The sequence below is a fragment of the Patagioenas fasciata genome, chromosome 1 (assembly GCF_037038585.1).
Source record: "Patagioenas fasciata isolate bPatFas1 chromosome 1, bPatFas1.hap1, whole genome shotgun sequence".
Taxonomy (NCBI): Eukaryota; Metazoa; Chordata; class Aves; order Columbiformes; family Columbidae; genus Patagioenas; species Patagioenas fasciata.
Genome location: NC_092520.1, coordinates 126669616 through 126697549, shown reverse-complemented (window position 1 = coordinate 126697549; position 27934 = coordinate 126669616). Strand labels below are relative to the sequence as shown.

The 27934-nt window shown below is 37.1% G+C and overlaps 1 protein-coding gene across 4 annotated transcripts in view; it reads right to left on the bottom strand.

Annotated features, from left to right (window-relative positions):
• STXBP5L (syntaxin binding protein 5L) overlaps positions 1–27934 on the bottom strand; it is a 202093-nt gene that overhangs the window by 72832 nt on the left and 101327 nt on the right. For all 4 annotated transcript variants that reach the window (XM_071814146.1, XM_065842427.2, XM_071814153.1 and 1 more), the window contains exons 6-14: positions 22578–22641; positions 16320–16403; positions 10161–10284; positions 8810–8888; positions 8478–8632; positions 6833–6905; positions 5357–5504; positions 3671–3738; positions 2426–2466 (exon numbers count right to left, since the gene is read on the bottom strand). In XM_071814146.1, coding sequence (XP_071670247.1) covers positions 2426–2466; positions 3671–3738; positions 5357–5504; positions 6833–6905; positions 8478–8632; positions 8810–8888; positions 10161–10284; positions 16320–16403; positions 22578–22641 — 836 coding nt within the window. The remainder of the gene's footprint in view (positions 1–2425; positions 2467–3670; positions 3739–5356; positions 5505–6832; positions 6906–8477; positions 8633–8809; positions 8889–10160; positions 10285–16319; positions 16404–22577; positions 22642–27934) is intronic.

Sequence of the window (27934 nt, the reverse complement as noted above, 5' to 3'; positions counted from 1 at the left end):
TCTATCTAGATTGTATAAAAAGAGCAACAAAAAGATGGAAGAACAGTCTTTTAGTGGTGTAACCGGATGACAAACACAGCAAAATTACATTCTCATTTTGCAGTGCAGATATATTCCAGGATTTTAAGCAAATAAAGTTTTTTATATTTTAAAAAGTTTTAGCATATAAAATGCTACACAATTTTCACAAATTACTGCAAGTTCTTCTATAATAAATACATAATTCTTCTGGCCTTCTGTGGTGGTGGAAGAGGCATCAGGATGCCCTTAGTCCCAGTGGCAAATCAGAGTCATGTCAAATCAGACATAATGGGCCCATGCATTAGAAGAATTACAGAATCATAGGACACAAGTACAAGGGGAGACTCTCTGTGCTTTTGTGAGTTACTAGATACTATCTGCACAAGGGCAAATAAAAACCAGCAATGACTTTTGAGCAAAGATATAATTGGAACCTGCTTCAGTGGTTTAGCAATCCCCTGTCTCCCACAAATCTGTGCTTTCAGATACAAAATTACATAACTAAAACATGTCTGAAAGCAAAGTGTTTTGTGCTTTCAAATACTGGTAGGATACTATGTTTGTTATGAAATCTCAAATGAAATCTGAACTCTATTAATAAAGTTAAGACCTCGGAAATAATGGACCTGTGCAATAATTAAAACCTTGCAAATAAAAAGCACCAAGAATGGTAGCGGTAACACAGTACATGCCCTGGAAAGCAGGACTAAGACCACGACATCAGAAGTGCACTGAAAAAGTTCCATTACTGTTGAAGAGATTGTGAATATTCGTGAACATCTAAGATTTTACTTCTAAGAAAAAATTCTATTTTAGCATATGCACACTGATTAGCGAGTGATGTTTATACTCCCTGTGAGAAGTTTTTTCCTTTCCCCATTCCTGCCAGAATTACAGAGGAACTGACTTGCACACTGGCCCCTGCCCACTGTCTGTGCTAAATGCTTTGGGGTCTTGCAACAGTCTGTATTGTTTCACCCTGACTTTAATGCCTGTATTGGCACATTCTTGTCAAGAGCATATGTATGTAATCAAATATGCCCTAGAGAAGATCTAATGCCTCACACTACTCTAAATAAAAGTCATTATCCTATTTTTGTTGATATTAAGGCTCTCTCAAGCTTCTATCTTTGCAGATAAACTCCTGTTGATCTCATTAGATTTTTTGTCTTTTTGGTGTTCACCATAATTGGAAAATGCTGGAAGATGTATACTCTAAACAGCATGTATCTTTTTTTCCTCCATTTCCTAACAGTCAAATTAGAAAAAACCCCAAATCCTAGTCAGGTTCACTTGACATGCCTATGTAAAATTCCTTTGTGACATGAGGCTTTGGAAATCCTTATTTTGTCCTTTTCCATCCTGATGAGTGAAAAATACTTGGTACTAAGCAGAAAGGGAACTACTTGACCAAGTAATCAGATTTAGCTGACATTAAATTTTGTAAACATCCCCTATACATGGCTGGACAAGGTAGCAGTATTAATCATTACAATGCCGGGGCACAACAACGAAGCAATGGGTAGTTTAGGTATCTCATGCTCTGTTGTTCTTGGCGACAACTACATACTGGTTATTAGGGTCAAATTAAATTTCTCTATGTCTCACATTTGATACAGAAGTTTATTGCGCACTCTTATGTAAGGAACTGATACCTCAATACTTTTAGATATTCTACTCAAACATCCCTGTACCACAGAAGAGACAGAATACAAGGCAATTCTGCTGCAACTTCTTTGAAACACAAAATACTGGAAACAGAATATTTTAACTTTCAACCAAAACGTATATATATTTTTAATAAATATCATATATATTTTTTGTAGGGAAAAATACCGCTTTTTGATATGTGAAGTTGTAGCTAGAATGTATGGAACAAATATTTTCTAAAGCTTTTTCCTGCTAAAATGAATGGAAATGCTTCCCAATTATTTCCTGGAACTTGACACTGGACAAGAAAAGATTTAGATGTTCTCCACCCTCACCAGATTAGACATGTATTAAGGTGTGTTATTGTATTTTAATATTTTGTTTTTACTTAGCTGTAAAAACTATGTTGTGCTCAGAATAGAAGAGACGTGACAACTGGAACTGAATATTAGATCTAATTAGACACACAACAAGCAATTTTTTAATCAACATTTCATCCTTCAAAGGCTTTGGTATGTTGGATCTTGAGTTTTTATTCCTCTTAAAGACTTTCACTGTTTTCTACTGAATATATCTCATTAGCAGTATTTTTCCTAATTTAATAAAATTTTGCTTAATTTCACCTCATTATTCCTAATTATATCATTCCAAGTATTACTACTCATACTGTTAAATATCAAGTTTTATATATATATATGTGTGTGTGTGTGAGTGATTTGTCAGCATTATATAAAAGGGAACTTTAGAAACTTACTGGCAGAAGCATCCCAAAACTTTACTGATCCATCTGCATGGCTTAAAAAAATATAAAAATTAAATGTGTTAAAACAAGATGCAATTCTAAAATACCTTCTACTTTTAGAGAGTGCTAAATATAATCAGAAAAACTGTATTTTGTTCCTGTGGTAATTCTCCGTACCTTACTGACAATATATAATAATAGATGTATATCTTAACTATAAGAAAATATTTTGTTATTAGCTTGATTAGGTTAATAACATACTTCTTCATGCATTTCCTACAGACAAGTAAGCCCGCTATGAATTTTAAGAATGCAGCAGCAAGAAATTGACTCTCATACTAATAGCAAGTTTAAGAACTGGCTTTGCAGTGGTCCAGCATCAACCCTAAGCACTCTGAAAATGCCATGTGTAATAAACTTTGAAAAGACAGAGGGTAACTTCATTTTGTTTAATAACTTACAGCTGTCTTCTTTTTATTAACATAAAATCATCCTTGAAGTAAAGCTGGAGAAAGGAGACATTTCTGTCTAATATGATAATAATCCCTTCATCGCCTTATTGGTACTACTGCACACATCATAATCTTATTTTAAAAACACAGGTGTTAAGTATCATTGAAAATAACAATTTATCAAATATATTGCTATCATCAGCATGGCTGAGACCAGAAGGAAACAGATTCCACCATAGCTGAATAGCTTCTGTTTTACAGCACGGCCCCTTGAAAATCAGAAATTTGCTCATGGGGCTTCTACTGCAACCTGAGCCCTTCTGTCTCCACACTCACAAGCTAAAAATCACCTCAGTGCAACACACACCCCCTAAGGCTGGGGTATTAAAACGGATCCCCAAACTGTCCCCAGATACAAAGTCTTCAGAAGGTCAAAGGACAATGGCTACAGAATAGCTGCTCCCCTCTTTAATACTATTATCTATGCCCTTCAAGGCAAAATGTTATTTTGCAATGGATTCTCCTTTTCAAAGACCCAAACATCACGAGTACAGAGACTTGCTGTTTTATCATGGGGGCCTCGGATGGTAATTCCTGTTGGTAGTTCATCCCTGAATACAAAGTTCTGTTTTCTGCAGCAAATAGGAATTTCTGTGCTGACAAGTAAAAAAAACTATGTACCTCAAAGGGAGAGGCCAGGATATGCATATTCTGTGAAGGGTCAACTCTTATCTATAGCCAACCCACAAACTAAAGCTGTAGACACTAATGTTTTAAAAGTACCAGTCCTCAGTTTCATTCTCACCCTGTAATGATGATTTCAGGATATGTCTGAGCTCCAAGGTTCCATGCTCCACCACTGATAGGCCACTCCTAAACAAACAACAAGAGTACAGAGATTATGACTAATTCTGATGAATCTTGCTTGGTTTATTTTTAAACTCAAGAGTAGACATTTTCTTCCAAAAGCAATACAACTCATAATAGCAACAAAAATGCATAGCATTCAAGGCTTTTAAAGCTCATTAACATTTTTATATTATCAATTAATGCTTTTGAAACTTAATAACATTTTTATGTTATCAATTAAACTTCTATGTTTTTAAAATATTTCTTCACAGCTAACACCCAACTATCCAAAATAGGTGCTAGAGGAAGGAGTAAAAAACAGCTCAGCTACTCTTTTCAGATTGTTTGATTCTTGGAGTTTCTATAGGACACTGAATCGATCAAGAATCTATTTTGAGGATGAAGATTACTAAAGAAGCTGGGTCAGAAACAAAAGTCTGAGCATGATGCCATGAGGTATCAGATAAGGCAATGCAACTTTTACAGTTGAAACTATAATCTCTTCTCTGCCTTTTGTTACTAGTGGCAAGATTCCCATTCTCTTCCCTGGTCTAAGCTGGTAGAGCGAAATGCTGGTCTGTGCCTACAGGTTGACAGGTATGGACACAGGATACAGGTTGTGGAGGATGACATATGTGCAGGGTGGGTGAGGATGTGTGCAGAGGATGAGTGGGTAGAAAAATAATCTGGGAGCACAAACTGGTTATGTGGATACATGGAACTTGTGGGTACAGAAATGGGTGGGTGGCAAATGAGTGGGTACCTATGTTCAGAGTGGATATTTGTATGTGCACAAATAAAGCAAGCACACAAGACAGCGTGCAATGAATAAAGGTAGGCAGTGTAAAGTTTGGGAAACTATGTATATGAGGTAAGGATAGAAAAGCAGAAAAATTCAAATGAGAGAAAAAGAATATTTTCTGAAGTACTTTGCTGAATGAAGATCCAAAGTAAGCAGACAGGGCCCAGCTTCTCAGTTCATGGAAAACAAGGCAACTCCAAGGAGAATACTTCTTTCAATATGTGTAGAAAACTGTTGATGTCTGATTAGTTTACCCAATGTTTTTTCTAATTTATTCTGATGGATTAGTTCTAGTCAAAACATAAACCAGATTAATGCTTAAAATGATATAAAATTACTGCATTTCCTCTTTTTATTTCTGCAGCTTGTCCTATTCTAAAACCATTATGTAAAGACTCTAGTAGCTCAGTAAAATAATTATTAATATCCGTATTTAATAAAAATTCCACAGACACGCTGTCAACCCACAATTTGCACTGAAGCTCTTCCACTAACTTCTTTCAGTTGTAATGTTTTCACTTTTTTTCTTTGATAGAAATAACATATCCATGCAAATTTGAGTTGTACACTGATGGCTTTCCTTTAACTCAATTTGATCCAGCATAACTCCAGCAGCCTAACAATTAAGTCATATATAATGGTCATTAATGGCCGTACTTAAGTGATGGTGTTTCCAAGGGACAAATACCAGGCTGAAAGCATGCTGCTAAGCTGCCGGTTGGGCCAACTTGCAAGTGATTATTAAATAAGTAAAATTAAAGCCATTTGGTAAGATGTTACAAAAACATAGGTTGCATATCCACTTTCTTTGCTTAAAAAAAAAATATTAGTTTTGTTTACCTTATTGCTGTATCCTTGTTTTTTATGTTTTGCTCCTACAGAATAGAGTACAGGAATCAAATCTGGAGGACAGTCCGCAAAATATTCTGTGCAGGTAACAGGTGACTCATGAATGTCAATAGGATATGGATTTTCAAAGATTGGAAAACTAGTTAAAGAAGACAATTTATTAGAAGCACTGTGACACACTGAATGATAGCAGAAAATATATTCTTATATTAAAATGTATAACAGAATCTAAGTAAAATAATTACTAATAAAGTACATTTCCCCTTATTTATTCAAACATATGTGTTGGTTTTAATGTCAATAATAATGTGTAGTTACTCAAATAAAGATATAAAAATTTCGCAGCTGTGACAAGAATGCTCTTGTAATGTAAATACCCATTCATGTGAAGAGTTCCTAAGGCTAATAGGACTACTCGTGTGAACAAGGATTAGGAACTATTTTTTTCCAGCATACCAAAATCTTATTTATACAGAGGTTAAACATTTTCTAGAAGCTTCAGGTTCATGGATATGATGTATGCTATGACCTAACAATGCCTTGTACAGCTATGGATTTTATATTGAGCAGCTCAGCTTACTGAGTTGGTAGAGTACTGATTCTACAATGAGCAACTACAATAACAGATGAAGTAGATTGCAATTTATTTCTCACTTCCATCAGTTTATACAGTCTGGTAAGAAGGAAGGCCTCACTTCTGGGAGATTATACAATGTTATTCACAATTCAAAAATGTAGGAAATTTAGTTCTGACTTCAGTTACATTTTACATTGCTGAGATAATTTGAATTCTTCTTGAAAGTGAGATCAGAATATGATTCACTTAAAATGTTCCAAGACATTAAGGGTAAAATCTGTTCCTAGTTATACCACTGTGAATGTGGATGTACATTACTGCTAGTGTTGGAGTCAGAACAAAATAAATAAGAATTGGATGCTGCATTACATGATGTGTAGTTCCCCTTTGATAAGAACATTGATTCTGATGTGAAAGAACTATTTGTCATTTAAACAAGCAACTGGATCGTGAAATAATCTCTTAGATCCACTATAAATCAATGCCATTATTTATTAAGATACTTGAGTAAATATGTAAGTGGTAGTCTCTGCAGAGTCTAATGAAGTCAGGCATGCATATAAGTAGTAGTCAAATCTGGTTTCCAAAACACATGTCCAAGTCATAATTCGGCATGTGACCAAGTATTACTTAACTTTGATGTTAAGTGAATGTTTGATGGCTATGCTGAAGGGACCGCAGATATAGATTTATTCTCAAACTTAAGAACAAATACTATCATAAGTTCCTGTTGATTAACAGCTCTTAGTGTGGAGGTAAGAGTGAATTATTACCAAGAGTGAAATATTTTGGATAGTAAAATGACATTGCATGATAACATCTGGATTTTTGTCATCATTTGCTGGACAGTTAAAATATACAAATAACTTCATACAAGACTTTATACTTACTTGCTTTGCGTCAGGTCAACTACAATGAGATCTTTTTCCAAAAGCACAACTACAGCATAGGGTTCTTGAAATTCTGTAAGCAAGGAATCAAGCATAAAAGACATGGAGTTCTCCTGCTAGTCATTTTAAACAAGCAAGTCATATTTATGTTCTCTAAATGCTCGCAGTATATTAAACTAAAGTTTTGAGGTACAAACCCTAGACATATCCACAAACTAACACACCTGCAAGCTAGAGCCAGAGAGGAACTGAGAAATTTCTTCTGGGCAGTATTGCTGATCAACATACATAGCAGAAATAGAATTGGCATATTGTATGTAGTATGCCAGCATTATGTTATATTGAAAGAAATAGAATATGAATAAGTAGTGTGTATTATTGCATTGCTGAATCCAATTATTATACAGAGAACGTGTTTTTGCTGTCCAGCAGTAACAGTTCTACTGTGTCCAGCTGTTCTTCAAAAACAGATTGCGAACAGTTGGTCCAATCCACTCAATGATACATGATGCCCAACTTTCCATATGAATCCCAAAGAAATCCTGTAAGTTTGCTGTGTTCAATTCAGATACTGACAAGGTCCTTCCTCCCATACACTCTTTAGGAGATTATTTAGTTTGGATTTTTATTTACTGGTGGTTTTTTTTGTTTGTTTGTTTGTTTATAAAAATAAACAATTAAAATAACAAATGAATGCTTCCCTTGAGGCATAGGGTGCATTGGTTTACACAGCACAGAAATTATTTCAAAAAATATAGATGTGAAGTCATTACTCTCTTATCAACAGCAGCAAACTATTCCAGTATGTACAAGCATGGAGTATACTCTTCAGATAGCTGATGCCAAAAGGCCGAGGAAATTGACAGCAACCATTTTACTTTCCTTTCAGGCCAGCTGTGAGTGCACATGATTTGTGGTCTCTTTTTATACAAGGCTATGAATAAGACAGGTTAAACCAAAACTTTTAGATATTAGTGTGTGAGCTGAATGGGCTACTAAATCTTAGTACTGGGAAGTGTCACTGTATTTGCCACAGTTAAATAAAGGCCCAAACTAACTTTCATTACTCAAAATTAATTTTTTGCATGACATTGCAACACATATGCACTTTATATTTACAAAGTGGTTTTAATATGTATTTAGTTTAGCTACATATATAAGGCTTATTTTACTTTTCTGCTTGAGGGTTTAAAATGCTAAGCTTAGTTTTTTGTTCACTTAGAGCTTTTCTTAATTTACTTTCTGTTTTCTGTGATTGTACTTTGGGATTTGGCATCCCCACAATAGGCAGCAAAACACTTTTTAACAGTTCAATTCAGGCTAAATTAATTAATTTAGCAATCTGTACATTTTTAGCCTCATGAAAAATGTTAGAAATATAAGCACTTATGTTGAATTAATAGCAATATTTCCTCACACTAGCTCACGTATTTCAATCTTGTATCTGGAGATTTATGTGTACTTTATCGTCCACTCATCCCTTGCTTCCTATATTAATACAAACAAGTTCCAGTTATTCTCAGTGATGTGGTTTTCTTGAGATGGAGACAACTGTGAGAATGGAAGTCCCTGGAATGGAATTAAGGTATGAGACAAGATCACTTAATTTATATTCTCCATAACAGTGTTTAGTTGTTAAACTCACCATTTGGATATGGGGTTTCGCAAAGAGTTAAAAAATCAACTATAGGGTGATCCATTTCTAGAACTGTAATTGCTTTCCCATGCATGATTGTTAAACTTGGTCTTCGACAAGCCTTATCATATGACAATCCACCAGAAAATATCACAAATGGTTCACTGTATTAAAAAAGCCAACATAGTAATTATAAGTTTACATAGTACATTTCTTTCCATTATGGGCTTAGTACCTTTGAATAATGATAAATAGCTTTGCAAAAAGAAAGAGGGAAAGATTCTAAACCAATTTTAACTCAGGAATGTTACATTGAGTTAATTGTGGAATTAAAAACATACCTGCTTTTACAGGTCTTGTACTCGACTTTAAGAATTGGTTTACAAGATTCAGGTTTTTTTCCATCTCTTTGAATTTTTCCTAAGGAAAGAAAGAGTATGAAAACTGTATTAAAACATCATGATAACAAAACTATCAAACTAAGACATACACATTGAAGCTACTGTATAAGCAGTAGGAGAATGGAACTTTAAAGCTACAGAAGATGATGAGTACTAGCTCCTATTTAAAAAAATACGCATTTGCCTCAATTAATTACATTTATTGTGGCATTATGGTTTTACTGCCACATACAGCTAAATAACCATAGACCACACTTCAAAGGTGTCTAAAAACCATTCGGATAACTGAAAAGGATGAGACAACTAATAATCAATGAATTTGACCAATTTTCTGAACACATGTTTTTTAAGTCATTCTTAGATTGACTCAATTCTTTTTGTTGACAAAATGTTACATGCTCTGGAGTGTACCTAGCTGAGTGATAAAATCAAATGAAGTGTACAATTGAAATTCATGGGTTCTTGGTTAATTATGGCTCAGCACTTTCTTCCAGTCAGAGAAAAGTTACTTGTAAATAAAAAAAAACCAACAATTTTGTTTTTTGTTACTTTAGAAACCCTATGCTTTCAACAACAACTTGATTGGAGGGCCCTCTGAGAGGTACCTTCCGACATAAATACAATTCTATTATTAAAAATGATAAAATAAGAGGAATTAGGAAATTTAAGAAAATGCTTAAACTTTTCTGGGCTACCTACAGCTTGCCTTCCCCTTCTTCTTCCCTCTGCACCCAGTCATGCTTCTTGGTAATGTATTGATTTGCAATAGAGTTAATAACTTTTAACCTTGTTTATAGGAAGCAATGGCATATAAAGTCCCAGCCATAAAAGACAGCCATTTCTTAATATGGCTCCTTTAAAATCTTCATTGCAGTGACCTGGGAAGCCTTGTACTACCTCTATAACAAGGAACACAGTGCCTTGTACAAAATGTATTACTTCTTGTGAAAATTGAACATAGGAGCATATAAGTACAAAATATGAAGAAATGTGAAAATCCCATAGCCTGGAGGTGTCAAAGAGTAGCAGTAGACTATTAAGATGAATTGGATAAAAGAAGACGTTAGAGAAATATTTCCTGGTAAGAGGTATTTATGACAACAATTTAAAAAAAGTTAGATCAAAATTGCTCTCTGATTTTTATCATATTTTGCAGTTACTTTGCAGATTAAAATATTTATGCAAGAAGCAACTCTGGATCGGGGCTACAATAAAAAACCCATATATATTAGCAAACAGCATGGAGAATATTGTATTGCTCTTAGTTATACATTTTAACTATTAAAATTACCATGTGGAATTGTTGTCTGGAATGGTCTGTTAGGACTTTTCAGATTCCATAGGGTCAAGCTGCCATCAGAATGACTGCACATGAACTGTTTCCCTTCATGATGCCAAGCAACAGAATGAATAGCCTACAGAAATGAAAGAAGAACTTGAGATCGAAATGTAACACAGTGTTTACACTAATGATATTTGAAGGTATGACTTTGGATTATATTACTCTAATGGTATATGAACAGTTGAATGGTTCTTGTTTGCCTGAAGTCCACTGCCAGCACTTTTTAACAACCAATGGCTGTAATAGACTGCTAGTCAAGGGAAAAAAATCGTTATAAATGCTAAAATAACATAAGAATGTATAAAAGCTTGTACTGAATCAGACCAAAATTGAAGGATCAGGGTATTAAGGGAAAAGTAAAAGACCCAGGGCACAACATGCATAATTACACTGAACTAACTAAAAGAGTGATGGTTTAAGTCCCTCATTTTCACTGGTATGTGCTGCAAACTAACAAAAGCCATTTTCTGACAAAACAGGGTATTGCTGGATTGTATTCCAGGAGCACAAACTCACAACAATTTCCCGTGAATCCATTTCCCTTCCAGAAATGTTAGCTGCCAAATAGCAAGAAACACGATATGTTTTTATGTAAATGTAAATAAAAGAGACCTATTTTTAAATTGTTTAATAAATTTCCATTTTTGCAACTCAGGAAATGCTAAGGCCTTGCGTGCATTCATGGTTGTATAATGGCCATTTACCTGATTTATTCAAATCACTTTAAAGTCATACCTGGATATTCAGAAGTCAGCATTGGAGTTGTTCATATCAATTTCTCTTAAGCTGAAACCTAAGTGCTACTGGTCACTATTCAAACCCCCCTGTTGGTCTTCCCCTTTTAATAAGTATAAGAGCTGGTAATATCTCATGGTCTGGAGGGAATATCACAAGAAAGCAACAAAAAGGCTGTGACCCTTCCCCAAAACTTTACTCAGGTCATGAGGCCAGACAACACTGCCACAAATGAGCCTTTGCATTAAGATGATGCAGATGTTTTAATAGGAATCTGACATGCTTTGTATATGAATCCTTTGCTAATACACTGGTAAGCTAGTAAGGCCAACAAAGATTCAATGAACAAAGCAAGCTCTAGATATTTATCTTCAAGTCACATAATGGGTATCAATCAAACTTGTACCTACCAGAGGGGGGCTGAGACACAATTCCCCTAAAAGATCCAGAAACTATCAAACTACAACACAAAAAGATGGTTCATACAGAGTCCAATGCCATTGCCCTCAGGTAGTAAGAATCTTACATCTGTGGGGAGCACTGCTTCGATTACACTGAAGGCTTGTCTGTTCTTGTGCAAATTAATTCTGATATAAGCTCATTTATGCTGGCTATCATGCCAAATTTGAATCTGCCCTTGATGCGTTATCACATATAGAAACATTGCACATGGTTACAGTCGCTGTGTCTGAGCAGGAGCTGGTAACTAGCAGCTGAAAATTGTACCAAGCTGCTTGTTAAACTGCTTCTCAGCTGCCAGGTGCCACCTGTCAGCAAAAACCTCCTGTTGCGTGGAGCTGAGGAGGAATGCTCCTGTCACAGACAGTTGGCATAGCAGCAACTCAACTCACCTGTTAGACTTTGCCCCCCAAACAGGCAAGAAATACTGAGAATTGCTTTTGGAGATCTCAGCTGGGAGTCACAACTAATACTGAAAGGTGGTACTAAATAAGGCTAATTTTCTCCCTGGTAGAATATGTTTAGCATTCTGATCCACTTCTTTAGAATCTACACAAAAAAGGAGCAGTTATTTGCGTAGAACAGGAGTTCATCACGGTGAGTGACTCATGTGAATGTTCACACAGTGTATGCACATAAAGCATATCACTCCAGATTGGGTGTGTTTCTCCTTCTGCAATACCCACAGTGGTTGCATACATATTCCATTTTCTCTCATACTCAGCATGTGCTAAAATTAAGCATGCCCAACAATGTTTCAGTTCCTTCAGCCACAAACCTCCTCCACCGGGAAGAACTCATGTGGACTCCAGGACCACTTTTAACTATATTTTGAACAAGCATCATACTCGTCTCATCCTATTGCTTGAATCTTAAAAATACTTCGTGTTAGTAGTACTGCAGGACCACTAAAGCAAGGGCCATATCTGATTTGATAATTCCATAATCGCATAGTACTTGTTAAAGGTACGGAGATGTCATTTGGCAAATGTCTCTGTGAACCCTGCAGCTTCATTTTGGAGATGTTCTCTAATGAAAGATGATGACTATGCTTCAGGAAGCTCTGAATGTGTGTCAACACAACCTGTCAAACTTTTAAACAGTCTGCCTATGAAGACGGCTGTTTTTTTTGGGTCTGACAACTACCAACAACTTGAGAATCCTTTGAAGGATCTCTCTTGTTTACGTGCTTTCTTTTTATACCAATGAAGGGAAATAAAATTTTGAAGGAACTTAGAAAAGGGTTTGCAAGGAAAGCCTTTTATAGAGAGCACCATATAGGAGCATTGATTGAAAGGCCCTGACTATCTCATACATATTGCCACTGAGATGACAATCATCATCACACAAAGAAAAAAAAATCTGCAGCTGACATCTTGAAGAGCAGACACAAAATACTTTAGCAGCAGGTTCAAGCTCCACTATGGCATCAGGTATTTCAAAAGAGAATGTCTCTTGAGAAGCATCGACACAGTAGAGAACAACTTATATGAGCAGTTGATAAACTGAGGTACCCTCTAACTGGTCATTACTGCGTCTAAAAGAGAGACAGGACTACTTTTAGCTTCAGTGAGAAAATGCTAAGTACCAGGGAAAGGCTTTAAAGGGAAGATACAGGCTTACAAGAACAACAAGTAGATAAGTTACAGATAATACAACCTGTACAGCCTTTTCTGTCCTCAGTGAGAACCTCTCTCATTCGAAATGACCAGACATGTTTTATCTATGGAAGGTTCCCAGTCTTTAAGACATGAAGTATAGCATAAGAAGGTGGAGTAAGGAATGCAGCTGTTACTGCTGCAATTGCAGTTCTGTGAACATGGGACAGAGTCTTCAGCTCTACCACTTATAAGCTATTGGGTTGTCTCAGTGAGCTGTTTATTCCAGCAGCAATGTGTCCATGACATTAATCTGGATGGCAAGGAAAATGTGATGGCGTGCTTCTTCAAGTATTGGATATATCCTGCTAATATTGTAGAAAGCAGCTCATCTTCATGTCATAAGAGCACCCAAAGAAGCTATCTCCAATGTAAGTCTTGTATCCATGTCTGTAAGTCTCGTGTGAGATGTGAAATATCCCACTGGCATGACAATGCATGCAGCCTCGAAAGGACAGGCAAAATTTTACAGTGCTGATGTCCAAGTGGATTGAGAACTGTTGTCTCTTGATGATCCGTTTGTTAGCTGAGTGTTCGGGTGTGCAAACGCAGAGGACCTCTTCCAGCTGAGCTGTCTGTTTTCACTATTTCTAAGACCTCAATTAAAAAAACAGCACTCAACATAGTGAAAAAAATCTAAGAGAAGAGACCTTGTAATAATGGTTCTCAGTGACAATGAAATAAAAGCATTTCTTGTGGCTGAATGAAAATAAGTATATTTAAATTAATGATATATGAAACTATTCCTTTCTATAACAATGGAAGGTCAGCAGATATAGTCCCTTAAAAAGGAACTTAAAAGTTAAAAATGAAGAATATTTAGATTTCTAGATACCAGCCTCCTTTCCTCTTCTGTATAAAAAAATATCTACTGTTAGCTTCTCACTTCTGTGCTGCACAGTGACAAGTTCTGTAGATCTGAATAACAAGAGAGAGCCTCCTCAACAGGCGGTCTGGGGAGACTGAAATCCAGTGCTGTTAAGGATAGCACAGGAGAAATCCAGCTGAGGCTTGATCCCGCGAACAGACGAGTATTCACATGGAGTCTTGAGGGTGATGACATTTATTTTGAGTGACATCACCAAGCTGGACAGCTATCTAAAGAAGATTACAGAGAAGACAGAACTTGCCTTGGTGATGAACACTCACAGTCCATCAAAGACAAGAAAAATCAGCTGTTTCTCACAGTACACACAAAGTGCCCCTTAATGGAGAAGCCTGTTGCCAGGGGATTTTTTTGATACTAAGCAGAAGTATCTGCTCCACTGATAAGCCAGAAAAGATCATGCCATCTGACAATCCTTAAAGATGCCAGAAGAGGAAGTGGTGAGTTAGATGAGATTTCCAGTTCTTTCACCATCAAATAGGGCGGTTACCTCAGTTTCAAAACTAGTGCTAAAGAAAGCATAATGTTAGAAAAATGAAGCCGGATTAATTTCATTCAGACCCCATTCCAAGAGGCACTTCAGTATTGAGTGAAGATACAGTACATTTTCATCAATTTATCTAAGACTTCAGAAGGTACCCTGCAATTACAACTGGCTCGGTGCCAGGATAACAATACCAACAGATTGGTCAGACATCACAGAGCACAGAGGTCCAGGTAGAAGGGTGAAGGGAAGCAGGAACAATGTTCACCTACGATCACAGTCCAGGAAACAATCTGTAAGAAGCAGTTTAGGTTTAAAAACTTAGCTTAGTGCCAAATACCAAGTAGCACATGCTAAACTAATAATTTGTGACTCATAAAAGCTATATAACCCAGGATTTAAAAAGTAACGCTTTTTAGGGGCTTCCTAGGGGAATCCTAGCAGATCTGGAACATTATCAACCTGGAGCCTGAAAGTCTGGAATAAAGTAAAATAACTAGTCAACCAACCCTTTCAAAGACAAAAGAAGAATCTTGCAACTATTTCAGTAGATGATAGCAAGTCATCACAAGTTGCACAAAGTGCAGTGATGACACAGCAAATAACCACTTAGGAGGAAGGCACATGACTCAGAAAAAGGCCAAAAAATGTTCAGGGGACAGTACTGAAAAATGTGGAACAACTAAATTGTATGAGAAATTTACAATATCCAACCACTCTGGCTCAACAAGCAAATTAAAATAATGGAAATGGTATCACAAAGATCCTCTTTTATTTAGTCTAATTCTGAGCACAAGAGAGGACATCAAATAAACTGATTCCCCCCAGGAGGGCTGTAAAAGGAAAAAGTTGTCCAGCCTAAGTAATAAAACAGGAGAAATTTCACAAGTGCATGCACAGACAGACTGTCAGTTACAGACAACTTAGTGGACATGTCTTGAGGCTTAACTGCTGGTCTATTTAAACTCCAAAGTACCTTGTCCTTTAGAACATTTGGATGCTCAGAGTCTTTACCTTGAAGATCACTGTAGTGTTAGTGAAGATCAGTATAGTGTTAGTGTGCCTGTGAAAACAGGCCTGAAAGAGTGCAGGATTCATGTATATTTAGATTACTTTTTAGAGAGAAAATAAACATGTATATTTCTTACATGTAATATGGCAGCAAAACAAAGGAGGAAAGAGAACTACAGGAAACCAGTTAGTGCCTGGATCACTTTAAAGAAAATGTCCTTTTCTACCTTCAGTTGTAGTCGCATTGACATTCATCCATGGTGAACTTTACAAGAGGGCTGGCAGAGCAAAGTATGTTTTTCCCCAGGGCTACAGCTAAAATCGTAATAACTAGGAATATATATATTTTTAAAACAACCTGTTCATTGATACAAGAACTGCATTGGTGTTTGATACAATCTGCTTACAAATGGCAAGAGACAATTGTCTGACAAAGCTATGAAAATACAATTTTGAAAACCTTTTAATCAGATCTAGAGTACTAGGTAATATCAATAGCCCTACAAAATAACTTGTCTTTTTTTCTAATTAATGTTCTAGTAATACTCAGTAAACTTAATTATATAATTCCTAATGTAGCTATATGTCAGGTCATCTCATTAGTACACTGTTCAACTGAGGATCCTCACACAGAAGCTGATGAACTTGTCAGAGCCAAGGGGAAGAGACTCCGTGTTGTACTATGCTCACAAGTGCCTAATGCATTAGAACTAGAGATTTCAGGTTTTGATTTCTGTTGTCAATAACTTGTTCAAAAGCATAGCACAAACAGTATTTGTGGAACAAGCAATGCCTTCATATAAATATCCATCTGCTTTATAAGACGTGACAATCTGACGAAGAACAGTTTTTCTGAATAAATGAAAATTTCTTACCTCATCATAATAAGCTCTCAAATCAGCTCTTTTAGATCGTAAGTCCCAGAGTACTACAGTCCCATTTTCATAGCCTATCAATAGCTGGAGGAGGGAAACAAACACAGTTATGCTTTCAGATTCAAAAGGCATATAGAAATATTTAAAAACTTTATGGCTTAAGAGCCTTTAAAAATAAATAAACACTATAAAAAGAAATGCCAAACTGATGGGTAAGCTTGTAGTTTGCACTAAATGTAATACTCTGCTTTCAAATGATCTTTCAGTATAAACTCCTTCTCATTACTGACAATTTAAGTTCTAATATGGAAGAAAAAGTGTTCTTTATCCCCCTTTTGTTTGGTTGGTTGGTTGCTTCTGCAAGATCTTGTGTCTGGACTGTGTTGACAATATTATATTTGCTGAGAAAACATGGCTGTAGTATGTTTCTCTCAGGTTTTAATTTCCTTGCCCCTGGTTGGAGGGAAAACTGTTTGACACACAAGAAATCACTTAAAACCAAAGAGTCACCAGATTAAACTCTCTTTCAGCTACATATATTCCTTTGATTTCCGCTTTCTACTGCTTTAAAACATTTTGAAGAACTCACTTTGAAGAGAATTGCTTGTTTACCTAGAAACTGAAAACCAAAATAACTGGTATGCCAATTTTCACTTCTGGAACTAGTATGTCATATCAGCATGCATACCTGAGAAATAGCAGCAAAGAAGATTTGTCAAAAGATGGAAGAGAAGAAAAACAATGCCAGGGAGAAAAATAAGAACAAACACAATCCTTTCTCCTTGTCTCTCTTGAAAGCAGCTGAATAATTGATCTTGCATTGTACTGAATACTCTTTATTTGAACACAATTAATTTCAGATCTTATGGGAGATGCGACGTCTGGCCGACTTAGGCATCCTGGAAATTGCTTCCCTCTATGGGGGAGTCTGTCCTAGACATGAAGATTAGGAATGACCAAACCGGCAGGCTCACACATTTCTGCTATGGAATATTTTATATAATTGGCAGTGATGACTGCAGTTGTTTTTTCTCTGTAAATACATGGATCACAGAATGCAGGCAAGAACTTTCAGTTTCTATACTAAGAATTTGAGCAGAAGAATGATGAGACTATCTTTTAGTCTCTGAGACCTTACCAGCATCTTTTCTATCACTCACTTAACTTGCATAAATCATAAAAATGCAACTTGGCTGGACTGCTAAACAAAACATCACTTTGTTTCCAAGTTAAATATAATTGATAGATCAATATTGCTATAAAAGAGACTGGGAATACTCCCAGTCCTACTAGATGTGATTCTTTATATTGCTAGGAGAATATTCATTATGTGGATATGTATTACCTAATCTGGGGATGACTTATGGCTAATGTATTTAATACCTGAATACGAACAATACCTGATTACTTAAGAACTCTACTCCTGAAAAAAATTCAAATTGTCCTGGAGAAATTTCAGAATATTTATCATTTTTGCTCTGGACAGGTCCATATGGGATTCAGCAGCAGAGAAAATGTGAAAAGACATCCTGTTCAGAAAGCATGCAGCTAACTGGTTAACACTTGTGTCAGGATGCCATATGGTACTCTTGGATAATAGATTGCCATTGCGACAATGAAGAAAGAAATGTCTTCCTGTGACCACTTTTGCTGTTAGTGTAGTGATCCTACATGGAAGACAATTGTATATCCAGAGTTAGTGATCCACATAAGCAATTAACCTGAGCAGGTGCAGACCTGTGCTGTGCTATGTGTTGCTGCAGATAGGACTTGGTTTTCGGCCTGTGTTGTGCTGCACATATTCCTTGGCCACAAGAAAAATGTAGCTGGCTCATTGTAAAGAAGAATCCTGTAGGCAGCTTCAACTTGGTAATGGCAATAACAGCACCTTTGTGTTGTTGTCTTTATCTTAATGTAAGGCAGTATCTTCTCATGTGAACATCCTTTTGCTTGACAGTGGAAATTAACAGATTTAAAAAAATATATAATAATCCTTTGAGATCTTTAAAGACCAAAATGCTGGCAAACCTCTTCATAGAGGGGACCAGCACAGTGTGCTGTGCCATTATCGGAGGTCCAACTTGGTGTTCCCATTATCTCAATTAAAGCAAGATTATCCTCTTTTCCCTTTTTGTATTACCTCTAATAAATGGTATATATGTATATATATATATATATATATTATGGAGTCTGAGTGCCTGACTGTCATCATAACAAGCACTTGCATCAGTGTATTGAGGCTGTGCACCAAACCAGCTGAGTTCGGTTTGTATCTACCGGTATTCTTTTCATCTCAGTTTTTGTACTAATGTATTCAGGAAAGTGAAGAAATACAAAAGCATTTAGTATGTGACCCTGTTTCATAATAAGTCCTGGTGAAGCAGGCTCGTCTTTCAATTTTTATCACTCTTTTGCAAAGATATCATGCTCCAGGCAATTACTAAAAGGTTAAATACTTCCTATCAGAGATAGCATTCCACCTGAACTATTGCTGAAATTATTAATGCACAACAGCACTGCAGATTTGCAAGATACAAAGTGCTGTGATTTCAGGTAAGAAGTTGAAAGATAAGATCTGCTGCATAGCTGTGAATCTTTCTTTTTGCTTCAATTGTAGCCATACTGCTAAAATACTAGTACTGTGGCATGACACTGAAGTCAGAATTCCAATAGGGTGAATGTGACTAGTCTCATTGCCAATATATTTATGATGTTCTGAACTCTGATCTGTTTGAACCATAGGAAATTCAAATATTCAGTCTTCTTGGCCATGGTAAGCACTTGAAAGATCTGTAAGACAAGCTTTATGTCTGTAATATTCAATGAGGTAAAAAAATAACACATTATGTCATAAATGCAGTTGGAGGAGAAAACATGGACAAAGAAGAAAAATGTGTAAAAAGAGTCCAGGAAGGAGAAACCCAAAGTTTTCACTTCAGCTTGTGTTTCCTGGCACCTAATTTAATTACTCATGCTTAATTAGGTTAAGAAACATGCAGAAGGCTCTACAGAACTTTAAGGACGCAGAAGTCCAGGCAAGATCTTCCTTGTCTAGTGGAGTTGCTCCACATTTTGACTTAACAAATCCTTCCTCATGAAATGCTTTTGATGATGGTGTTTAGAGAGATTTCTCCTTTACAATCAACTAATTGCATCCTGCTACCTGCCAGACAGCCCCTTCCCTGCCCTGGTAGCACAAAACAGCTTGGAGTAAAAACAACAACAACAACACAACAACAAAACAACAAACAACAAAAAAAAAACAAAACAAAACAAAACAAAACAAAAAAAACAACCAACCAAAAACCCCTAAACCAAACCAAACAAACAAAAAAACCCAACAAAAACAACACAACAAAAACAAGCCTGCCAAATGCACACTGTATTTATAATAAGTGTTATTAGATCTCAGAAGACAGACTCAGAAATAGGAAGTTTACTCCAGCTGCTAACAGTTAATAACATTAAACCTCTTCCTACTAAGCTTTCTCCAGTTGCTGGGAAACTGCAGATCATTGCAGTTAATGTCTTTTCCTGTGTCAGCAAGAAAAATCATGGCTTGCTACAGATCTGCCACTTATGTGTCTGTGTCTTATGTGTCTGTGCACTTCACACTGTTCCTAACATACACTTATTCATCAATTTGGCAGTCATAGTTATATTTCATGGACTTAATCACTAGGTTCCCAAATTGTTCTCAGGTGACACATTAAATGCTCAAATTGTTTTTAGTCTTCTGTCTTCCAGCCACAACTCGCTGGATTCATAAAAGAGACTGTTTCCAAAGTCTGACTTGATAGTTTGCCTAGAAAAATTTTGAATGGTAGAAGTCTTCTGGAAATACATTCACTCTTTTGGTACAGAAAAACTGGTCATCAGTCACTGATATGAACTAGAACTTTTGTGAATTTAATGAATTTTTTTAAAGATGAATATACAGTCAAAAAAGAGATCTTATGATTATCCTAGATTTGGCAAGGTTTATCTGTATTTTAGGACTATCAAGCACCCAGTGCCCAGAGCCGAATGAAACATGACCAGATCTGTGAACAACTTTGTGATATCCCAGAGAAGGACATACCCCTGGATTCTTGCAGAGTACAATACCCTTGTACTTACAGAGTACAAGAATATCTGTATTTTGAACAATGATTGTGACTGATTCATACCCACTATTTAATTCCTGAAGCACAGGTAATGAACACTTCCATCTGCTGCCCCCAATGAAGTGATGTGAGGAGTCCGACTTCTCCCACCAGCACCTCTTGGTAGTCTTTGGTTAACTTGAAGTTGAGCAGCTAAGCAGAGTATGTAGAACTATCTTGAAACAGCTCCATTACCTAAGAACAGGTCTACTAAATTGAACAAAAGGTCTGCCTATCACAGTATCTTCTTAAATGGCCAAGAGTAAATACCAAACAACCATATGTGAAGAGGGCAAGTACTTAGCATACCCTCACATATTCTCTCAGCCTAAGTAATTTTCTCATTCAAAGATAGCCTGTACCTAAACTAGACATTACTCCATTTAACCTTAACTTTAATAAACTTTTAGAAAAATTCTGCAAACCTCTTCAGTAACCCTGAAATTTATTTATCTTGTGTTAACTTTTCCAGTCTCCTTTGTGACCAATATACATTTTCAGCACCCACAGCACCATTTGGAAAAAGTTTGATAGCTTCTACCTATTACACATTTGAACAAGATGCACAGATGAGGTTCTTAGGGACATAGTTTAGTGCCAGAGTTAGGTTAATGGTGGACTTGATGATCTTGAGGGTCTCTTCCAACTAAAATGATTCTGTGATTCCATCTGTCTGATTTTGTAGTTGCTGTTATATGACAACACTTCATCAGTGTTCGGATGCCTCCACTGTGCCCTCTGAGGAAAAAATATCTGTATGTTCAAGCAAGTTCTCCTCTAACTCCCTTTCCTGGGACCTTTTAATCTTCTTTCTACTGAAGTAAAAATATCTCAGGTTTCTCTTTGAACACAGTGCAAGACATTCCTGTAAGAGATATTAACTCACAAGATAATTTTTTCTTTTAGTATCATATCCTTTTTCCCTACACCATGTGCTTTAGGTAGGTCAGCAGCAGCTTCTGCTGTGGCCAGAAAACAAGAGCTATGCCTCATCAGTAAGCCTTTATTTTTATCAGGTATTTTGCCATAAATAGTTTAATAGCATTTCTTGATGGCTTCTGGTTTAAGGCTTAAAACAGCCAGCCTCATAGCATTTAATTACTTTATTTGCTGTATTGTACGTTGTTCGATCTCTTGTTATTGTTCCAAAAAAGGCCTAGAGATCTAACTTGTTGGAGAGTTAGCTGGCAAGTGCATGATTTGCACATAGTTCACCTTGCAACTTGGACAAGTGCAAGGACAGATAATGCAAATGAAATTCAGATGTAGTCATCAGTGTTTTTCTTGGTACCCATATTAATTTCAGTGTAATGTCCTCTGTATCAGTATTAGAAATTCAAACTGCTGCTAGTTTCCAATAGCCATCAGCTGTTATGTGAGACAAACTGTCAAACAGATACACCATTTGCAAGATGCAGTCCTTTATAAATGCACATTGAAATGAAATTGGGAAAAATTATAAAAAAGGATGAGATAGCTAAATGTCCCTTCCAGGCAAAATGCTCACAAATTCAGTAGCAACAGAAAAATAAAAAAGCTCTAATAAAATTGGTATTCTGGCAACCAAATTTTATTTTGGAAAAGCTACCATACAAATAAAGCCAACTCAGATTTTGCCTCCTGATGGTATCAGTCACGACCCTAACATTCTGATATGTTTTGTTTCCACTTGTTGACAGCTCTTTGTTATTCTCAATGCTGTTCACAAACAGTAGCAAGTTCCAAATGTGGGTTACTATCATTATTATTCTTGTATAAGAAAAGACTTATTGTCTTATGAAAACTTACTATAATGGTTTCATAGTAGCCTGTTTATCCAAGTACTGAAGTCATGATACAGTTTTTAGTCAAGTCTTACGTAAGTAAAACTCAAGTTTATTTAACCAAGAACAATTTTGATCCGCTTCCAACTACAATATATTGTCTGTATCACATATTTTACTCATTAAAATAGTAAAAAGAGAATGTTTTTCTTAAAAACTGTAAAATACTAAAAGTGACCTTGAAATACATAAAGAAAGCAGATGATAATGAGTAAACAAAAAGAAAGAGCTATTAAGGCAAATAAAGGCTATGAAATGTTGTTACATTTTATACCATTAGTCGTACTCACTTTTCCCTCATCTCTTGGGCTGTCACTTAAATGTACAACTGGCCCAGGGTGAGTCTTTGTGGATCTGCAAGACAAAATCAATTCAAATCTGTGAATGTTTTTTGTACTAAGAGCTAGATGCTTACCTTAATTTCTAGGTGTGTTAACATGTACCTCCAACGGTTTAAAAGTCATTCTAAAAAGCTTAACGGGGAAGATAACTATCTGAAAGTTATCCATATCTTTTCATGCTCTCCTCTATTTCCTTTTTGCTGTTATAGACGAAGATCCTCCTTTGTTGCTGAATATTTTCTTCTACTAAAAAAACCCAAACAACTCACTAATCCTCCTATGAAAATAATCTTTTTTCTCTCTCATTTCTAGGGCTTTTTTGGCCTTTTCTGTTGTTGAACCTTCTCTTTCTGCCTTCCCTCCTCAAGGCTAATCTCCCAAGGATTTGCAAAGCCTTAACTACATTCATTTCAATTACTGATAATAAGCTTCACCAAGTTCCAATCTCATTAATGACAGGGCTTCAGCAGTCTCACTGACACTGTACTATCAGGTAGCTTCTTAGAATTACTGCAGTGTGGTTTCACAAACTCAGCATCTTGCCTTTGTCTATCCTGTACAGCCTTATAACATCTTAAAACCAACCAGTACAGTTACATGCACAATGCACGTTCAGTGAGACTCCTCAGCCATGAGACTCATATCATGAGTCTTCATAAGCCTCTATAAAGATTACTTATTGTTCTTGCTGTTCCCTCTCTTTTTTTCTTTTTTCTTTTTTAAAAAAAAAAGAAAACTCCCAAACATGTACCAACAACGTAATATGCGACTCAGTACAGGGACTGCTGCTTAAGTCACTGATGTCCAGCACTTGATAGCAAATGCAAATAATAGGAAACTAACTGGACAGATGAAGATTTTTCAGTTGTCATCTTTTATGACCAGACCTTCAGGCCCTGGAAGTCAAACAGAGCAAGAAGATAAGCACCAGTCCATAAAGCTTCAGGTTATTTGAATGCCTCTGCAGAAGATGACCTTTTTTCCATCTAGATTCTGGGGTCAGAGCACATTACCCTTGGAGTTCAACTTGAGATCTAGACTTGTGTGGCTAGTCTTATTTCACCAAAGGTCACCAGGGAAATATATATGGCAGAGATCTGCAGGGCCTATAAAGCTAAGAATTTATCTGGAAGCCATATCTAAAACTACCTAGGCTCCAAGTTGAAAAGTAATCTGCAAGGGAATTAAAGAAACAAACCAAAACAAGGTTCTCCAGCCAAACTGCTCAAAGGATTTTCCTAAATTAACATTGTTCCCCTTCCTCTGGCTCAAATACTGCACTATAGCAAAACCGGCCTCTTTGTTCTACCAGGTCAGGCTCCAAATCAAGATTGAGAGTGGTATGCAAAAATTCCCAGGTTACTCAAACATTAAAATACTATGGAATAATCCATATCCTCACAGACTCCTCCTTCCTGAAACAGTATCCTCCAACACTCTGGAAAGCATGCACACTTTCCTTTGGCCTCTATTTTTTGCCTATAGAACGTTTTACTACTTCAGCTATTTTGTCATGCATCAAAGCTGGGCCAAAGCAAGCTGGCAAAGATCCTGTCTGATACTTGAATCTCCAAGCTAAAGACAATCAAAAATTACTCCAGACATCCTTAGACCTTCCAAATTAAGTTTATTCCAGGCCAAAGAGATAGAAAACTTCACGTCACCTAAAGGCCAGACAACCTTCCAAGACTATACCCCATCCCTTCACATAGATTTTAACATCACTGCTAGCTGCATACACAAAACTAGTGGCAATGTGATAAGCCCCTTCCTTATTGAACTTTCTCCATGAAGTGATCCCATGCCACCATCTTCAGTTTTGGCGGATCATGTTTCCACAGATATCTGCAGCATGTTACTTTTCTAGAGGAGGTCTTGGCAACTAAGACTTCTGCAAAAGCATTTTGCAACATAGCTCAGCACAGAAGTGGGATCAGCAGGAAAGCAGTGGACAGCCTGTTTATACAGTAATATTCTATACAGGCTGCCTTTAATAGTGCCAACAGAAAGTACCCATTTGGCTTGAGATGTGGCACACAACAATTTCTGAAGAGATGCAGTTAGTAGGAGATCTGGCTGCCATTCCTACCCAAGCCAGCTCCCCAGAGAGGACCCCTCTGGCTCAGCTTCTGTTTCTGAGTAACCTGTACTGGAATAAAAAAAAAAAAAAGAAAAAAACAACAACAAAAAACCAAAACATTTCCACAACACCAGACCTTGAGGCAGGCACAATAGGTAGGCATTGATGGGGAACTGAGGGGTGAGATGAGGATATTTGCAGGCAGTGCTTAGACCCACATGTGGCTTGTACCTCTGTCCTCAGGAAGTAAATATGACATCTTGGGACATTTTACGCTGATTTGAACTCTTTTTTTTCTGACATAGGTTCACCTATTTGAATGAGCCAGAGTATGTGGATGGAAAAGACTAGGTCTGTTTGGGGTACATGCTGCCTATGCCACGATGGGCAAAGAAGGAAAGATAAGAGGAAAAAATGTCAAGGGAAGAGGCAACATAAGAAATTTTACTATTTGGCCAGATCAGAACCACTGACAGATGACAGAAGAGGGAGCAGAGCCAAGCAAACATCAGGCATGACTAAGCTGGCAACAGACAAAATGGTGGAAGCAGCACAAGCAGGCTGACAAGGCATTTTGGTTTTGGCGGTTATCCCAGCCCACTGAACCAACCCATATGCAGGCTGGGTTGCTTGGCCACACCAGCACTGCTACTTGACCTGGAATATTGGCAAAACTGGGACAAATATGGGTAGAAAGGGAAAGAGCATACTGTCTTTCTAAGCTAAAGGTTGATCCCATCTAGGCTGCTCCTTGTACCTACCCATTTTAAAAGTCAAGAACAATTCAGGCACGTCTGTGCAACCACCATTTTCTTTTTTAAGATACAGATGTCATTGCTCACCAAAGAATGTAACCATTTGGTTTTGGATAGAAGCAAACTCTAACATGAGCTGTGGTCACTCTCCATTACATCTAACTTCAGACTAATTATACTTCCATTGTCACACAAACTGGTTGTAAAATGACATAAAACTGGCTTTTACTACCATTCTTATTTTTATCTTATATTCTTGCAGGGGTGTAGCCTCAGATTTCCATGATAAGACCTTGGCTAAAAGGGGTAACCTTCACTAATACTTTTTCCTACTTCCTCCGTTTCTCTCTTGAATCTATTATACATCATAGTTGGAAGATACTGGTATTTATTACATTGTAATAAAATTTCTTTTTGCTTTTCAGGATATTTGGCACTTTCTGTTTCTTTTAGGAATGTTATCTTTTCATCATAGCATTCCTAGCTATTTTTTTGTTTTGTTTTGTTGAGTAAGAGCTTCATATACATTATCAATGAAGTTGATACCAAACACACCAGTCTGTGCCCTAAATGTAAGATATTCTATTTTTCCTCATTCTGTTTCCTCTATATTTGATATAAGTATTCTCTTAATATTTATTTTATTTTACTCCTCAGTATTCTAATATTTTAGTTGTTTTGTATTATAACTGGTCAGGCTTCTTCCATTTTCTCCCAATTTTATTATTTTAGTCTGTCAGGTATGTCACTCCATGAAAAGACTCAATGAACCATTGTTTTGCTTTCACACGTACACCAGCAGTCTTTAATTTCATCCTAGTTAGCTCTTTACGTCAAATATTGGATGTAGGTGTCAAGGTGTTGGCAGTGGGGAGATACAGGGGGGTGTCTGTGAGGAGAGGTCAGGGCTGCTCTGTTCTGGGCACAGCCAGCTCCAACAGACCCATCGCAGGGCCCAGCTGAGCCCCTCAGCCAAGAGGGTGGCACCTCGGGGAAAACAAAACTGAGAAAGGGCAAAAAGCACTGCACGGGCAGTGAGGAAAAAAGTGTGAGAAACAGCTCTGCAAGCACGAAGGTCAGTGAAGGAGGAGGGGAGGAGGTGTTCAGGGCGCTGGAGCAGACATTTCCCTGCAGCCTGTTGAGAGGATCAGGCCAGGGCAGACATTTCCCCTGCAGACTGTGGAGATTTCCTGAAGAAACTGCAGCCTGTGGAGAGCCCACACTGGAGCAGGTTTATCCTGAAGGACTGCACCCCATGGAAGGACCTGTACTGGAGCAGGAAACATATGAGGAGGAAGGAGCAGCAGAGAGGAGCTGTAATGGACCAACCACAGCCACCATTTCCCATTCCCCATCCCCCTGCCGTGCTCAGAGTGGAGGAGCAGGAGGAGGTAGTCGGGTTTGGTATGAAGGAGTGAAGTTGAGCCTAGTAAAAACAGGGGTTAGGAAGAAGGTATTTTAGTTTTTGTCTTTGTTTCTCATCATTCTACTCCATTTAAACTGGCAATAAATTAAATTAATTTTCACCGAGTCAAGTGTGTTTTGCCCATTGACATTAATTTGTACATGACATCCCTGTCTTTATTTGACCCATGAGCTCTTTAACAGCTGCCAACTCTGATTATACATACATAAGTAAGAGGATACAGTCTATGAAGTTTGGCAGTCATAACACAAACTCTGTCAGGAAATAAGAAAGCATCTTTTTCAAATAATTGTAGATTCTAAAACTCAAGGTGCCATCACAGATAAGATCATACACAGAGTTTGTGCAGTGATGACAACAGATGTTCCTGAAGCATTTTGGAATTGTAGAGCCTGCTCCCTAGCAGTCCTCCCACACTGCCTTTCTGGGGCTAGAAGGAACCTTGGTTTTTTATATGTATCAAGAAAAGTATTGGCATCAAAAACAGTTCTTCTTTGGACTAAACAACAAAGAGTATTCACAAGGTGAAGCAAGAGGTTTTTGGTTTGGGATGGGACATGCACAGACCCAACTTGGGGGAGATGTCTGAAGTAGGATATACTGATACAAAATAACACCAGTTCAGACAGAGCAGGGAAGAAAACTGTGCATGAAAGGGTTGTAACTTCCTCCATTCTATATAGTCTTTTGCTCATTGCCCTGAACCTGCCCTGTGGCTGGATACAGAAGGAGAGATGTGATAAATCTTCCCTGACAATACATCTTGCTTGCTTTTCTTGAAGTGCTGTTATCTCTTTCCCAGTGCAGGACTGTGACAAGGAACCCAAAGCTAGTCCTTTGCACCAATCCAGGAATGGTCTGCCAAAGGCAAATCAGTGCCTCACTTCTTGCATCTTCTTGTCTCCTGAAGGGAAATATGTATAAATAGAAATAATAGCAATGTTTTATGGAGCCCTAGAGAAGTGTTGCTTCTAAAAGGAGTGCCAGGCATTAGGCTCTACAGTCAATTTCTCCTAAGGGTAGACATCATGGCTGCACTACAAGG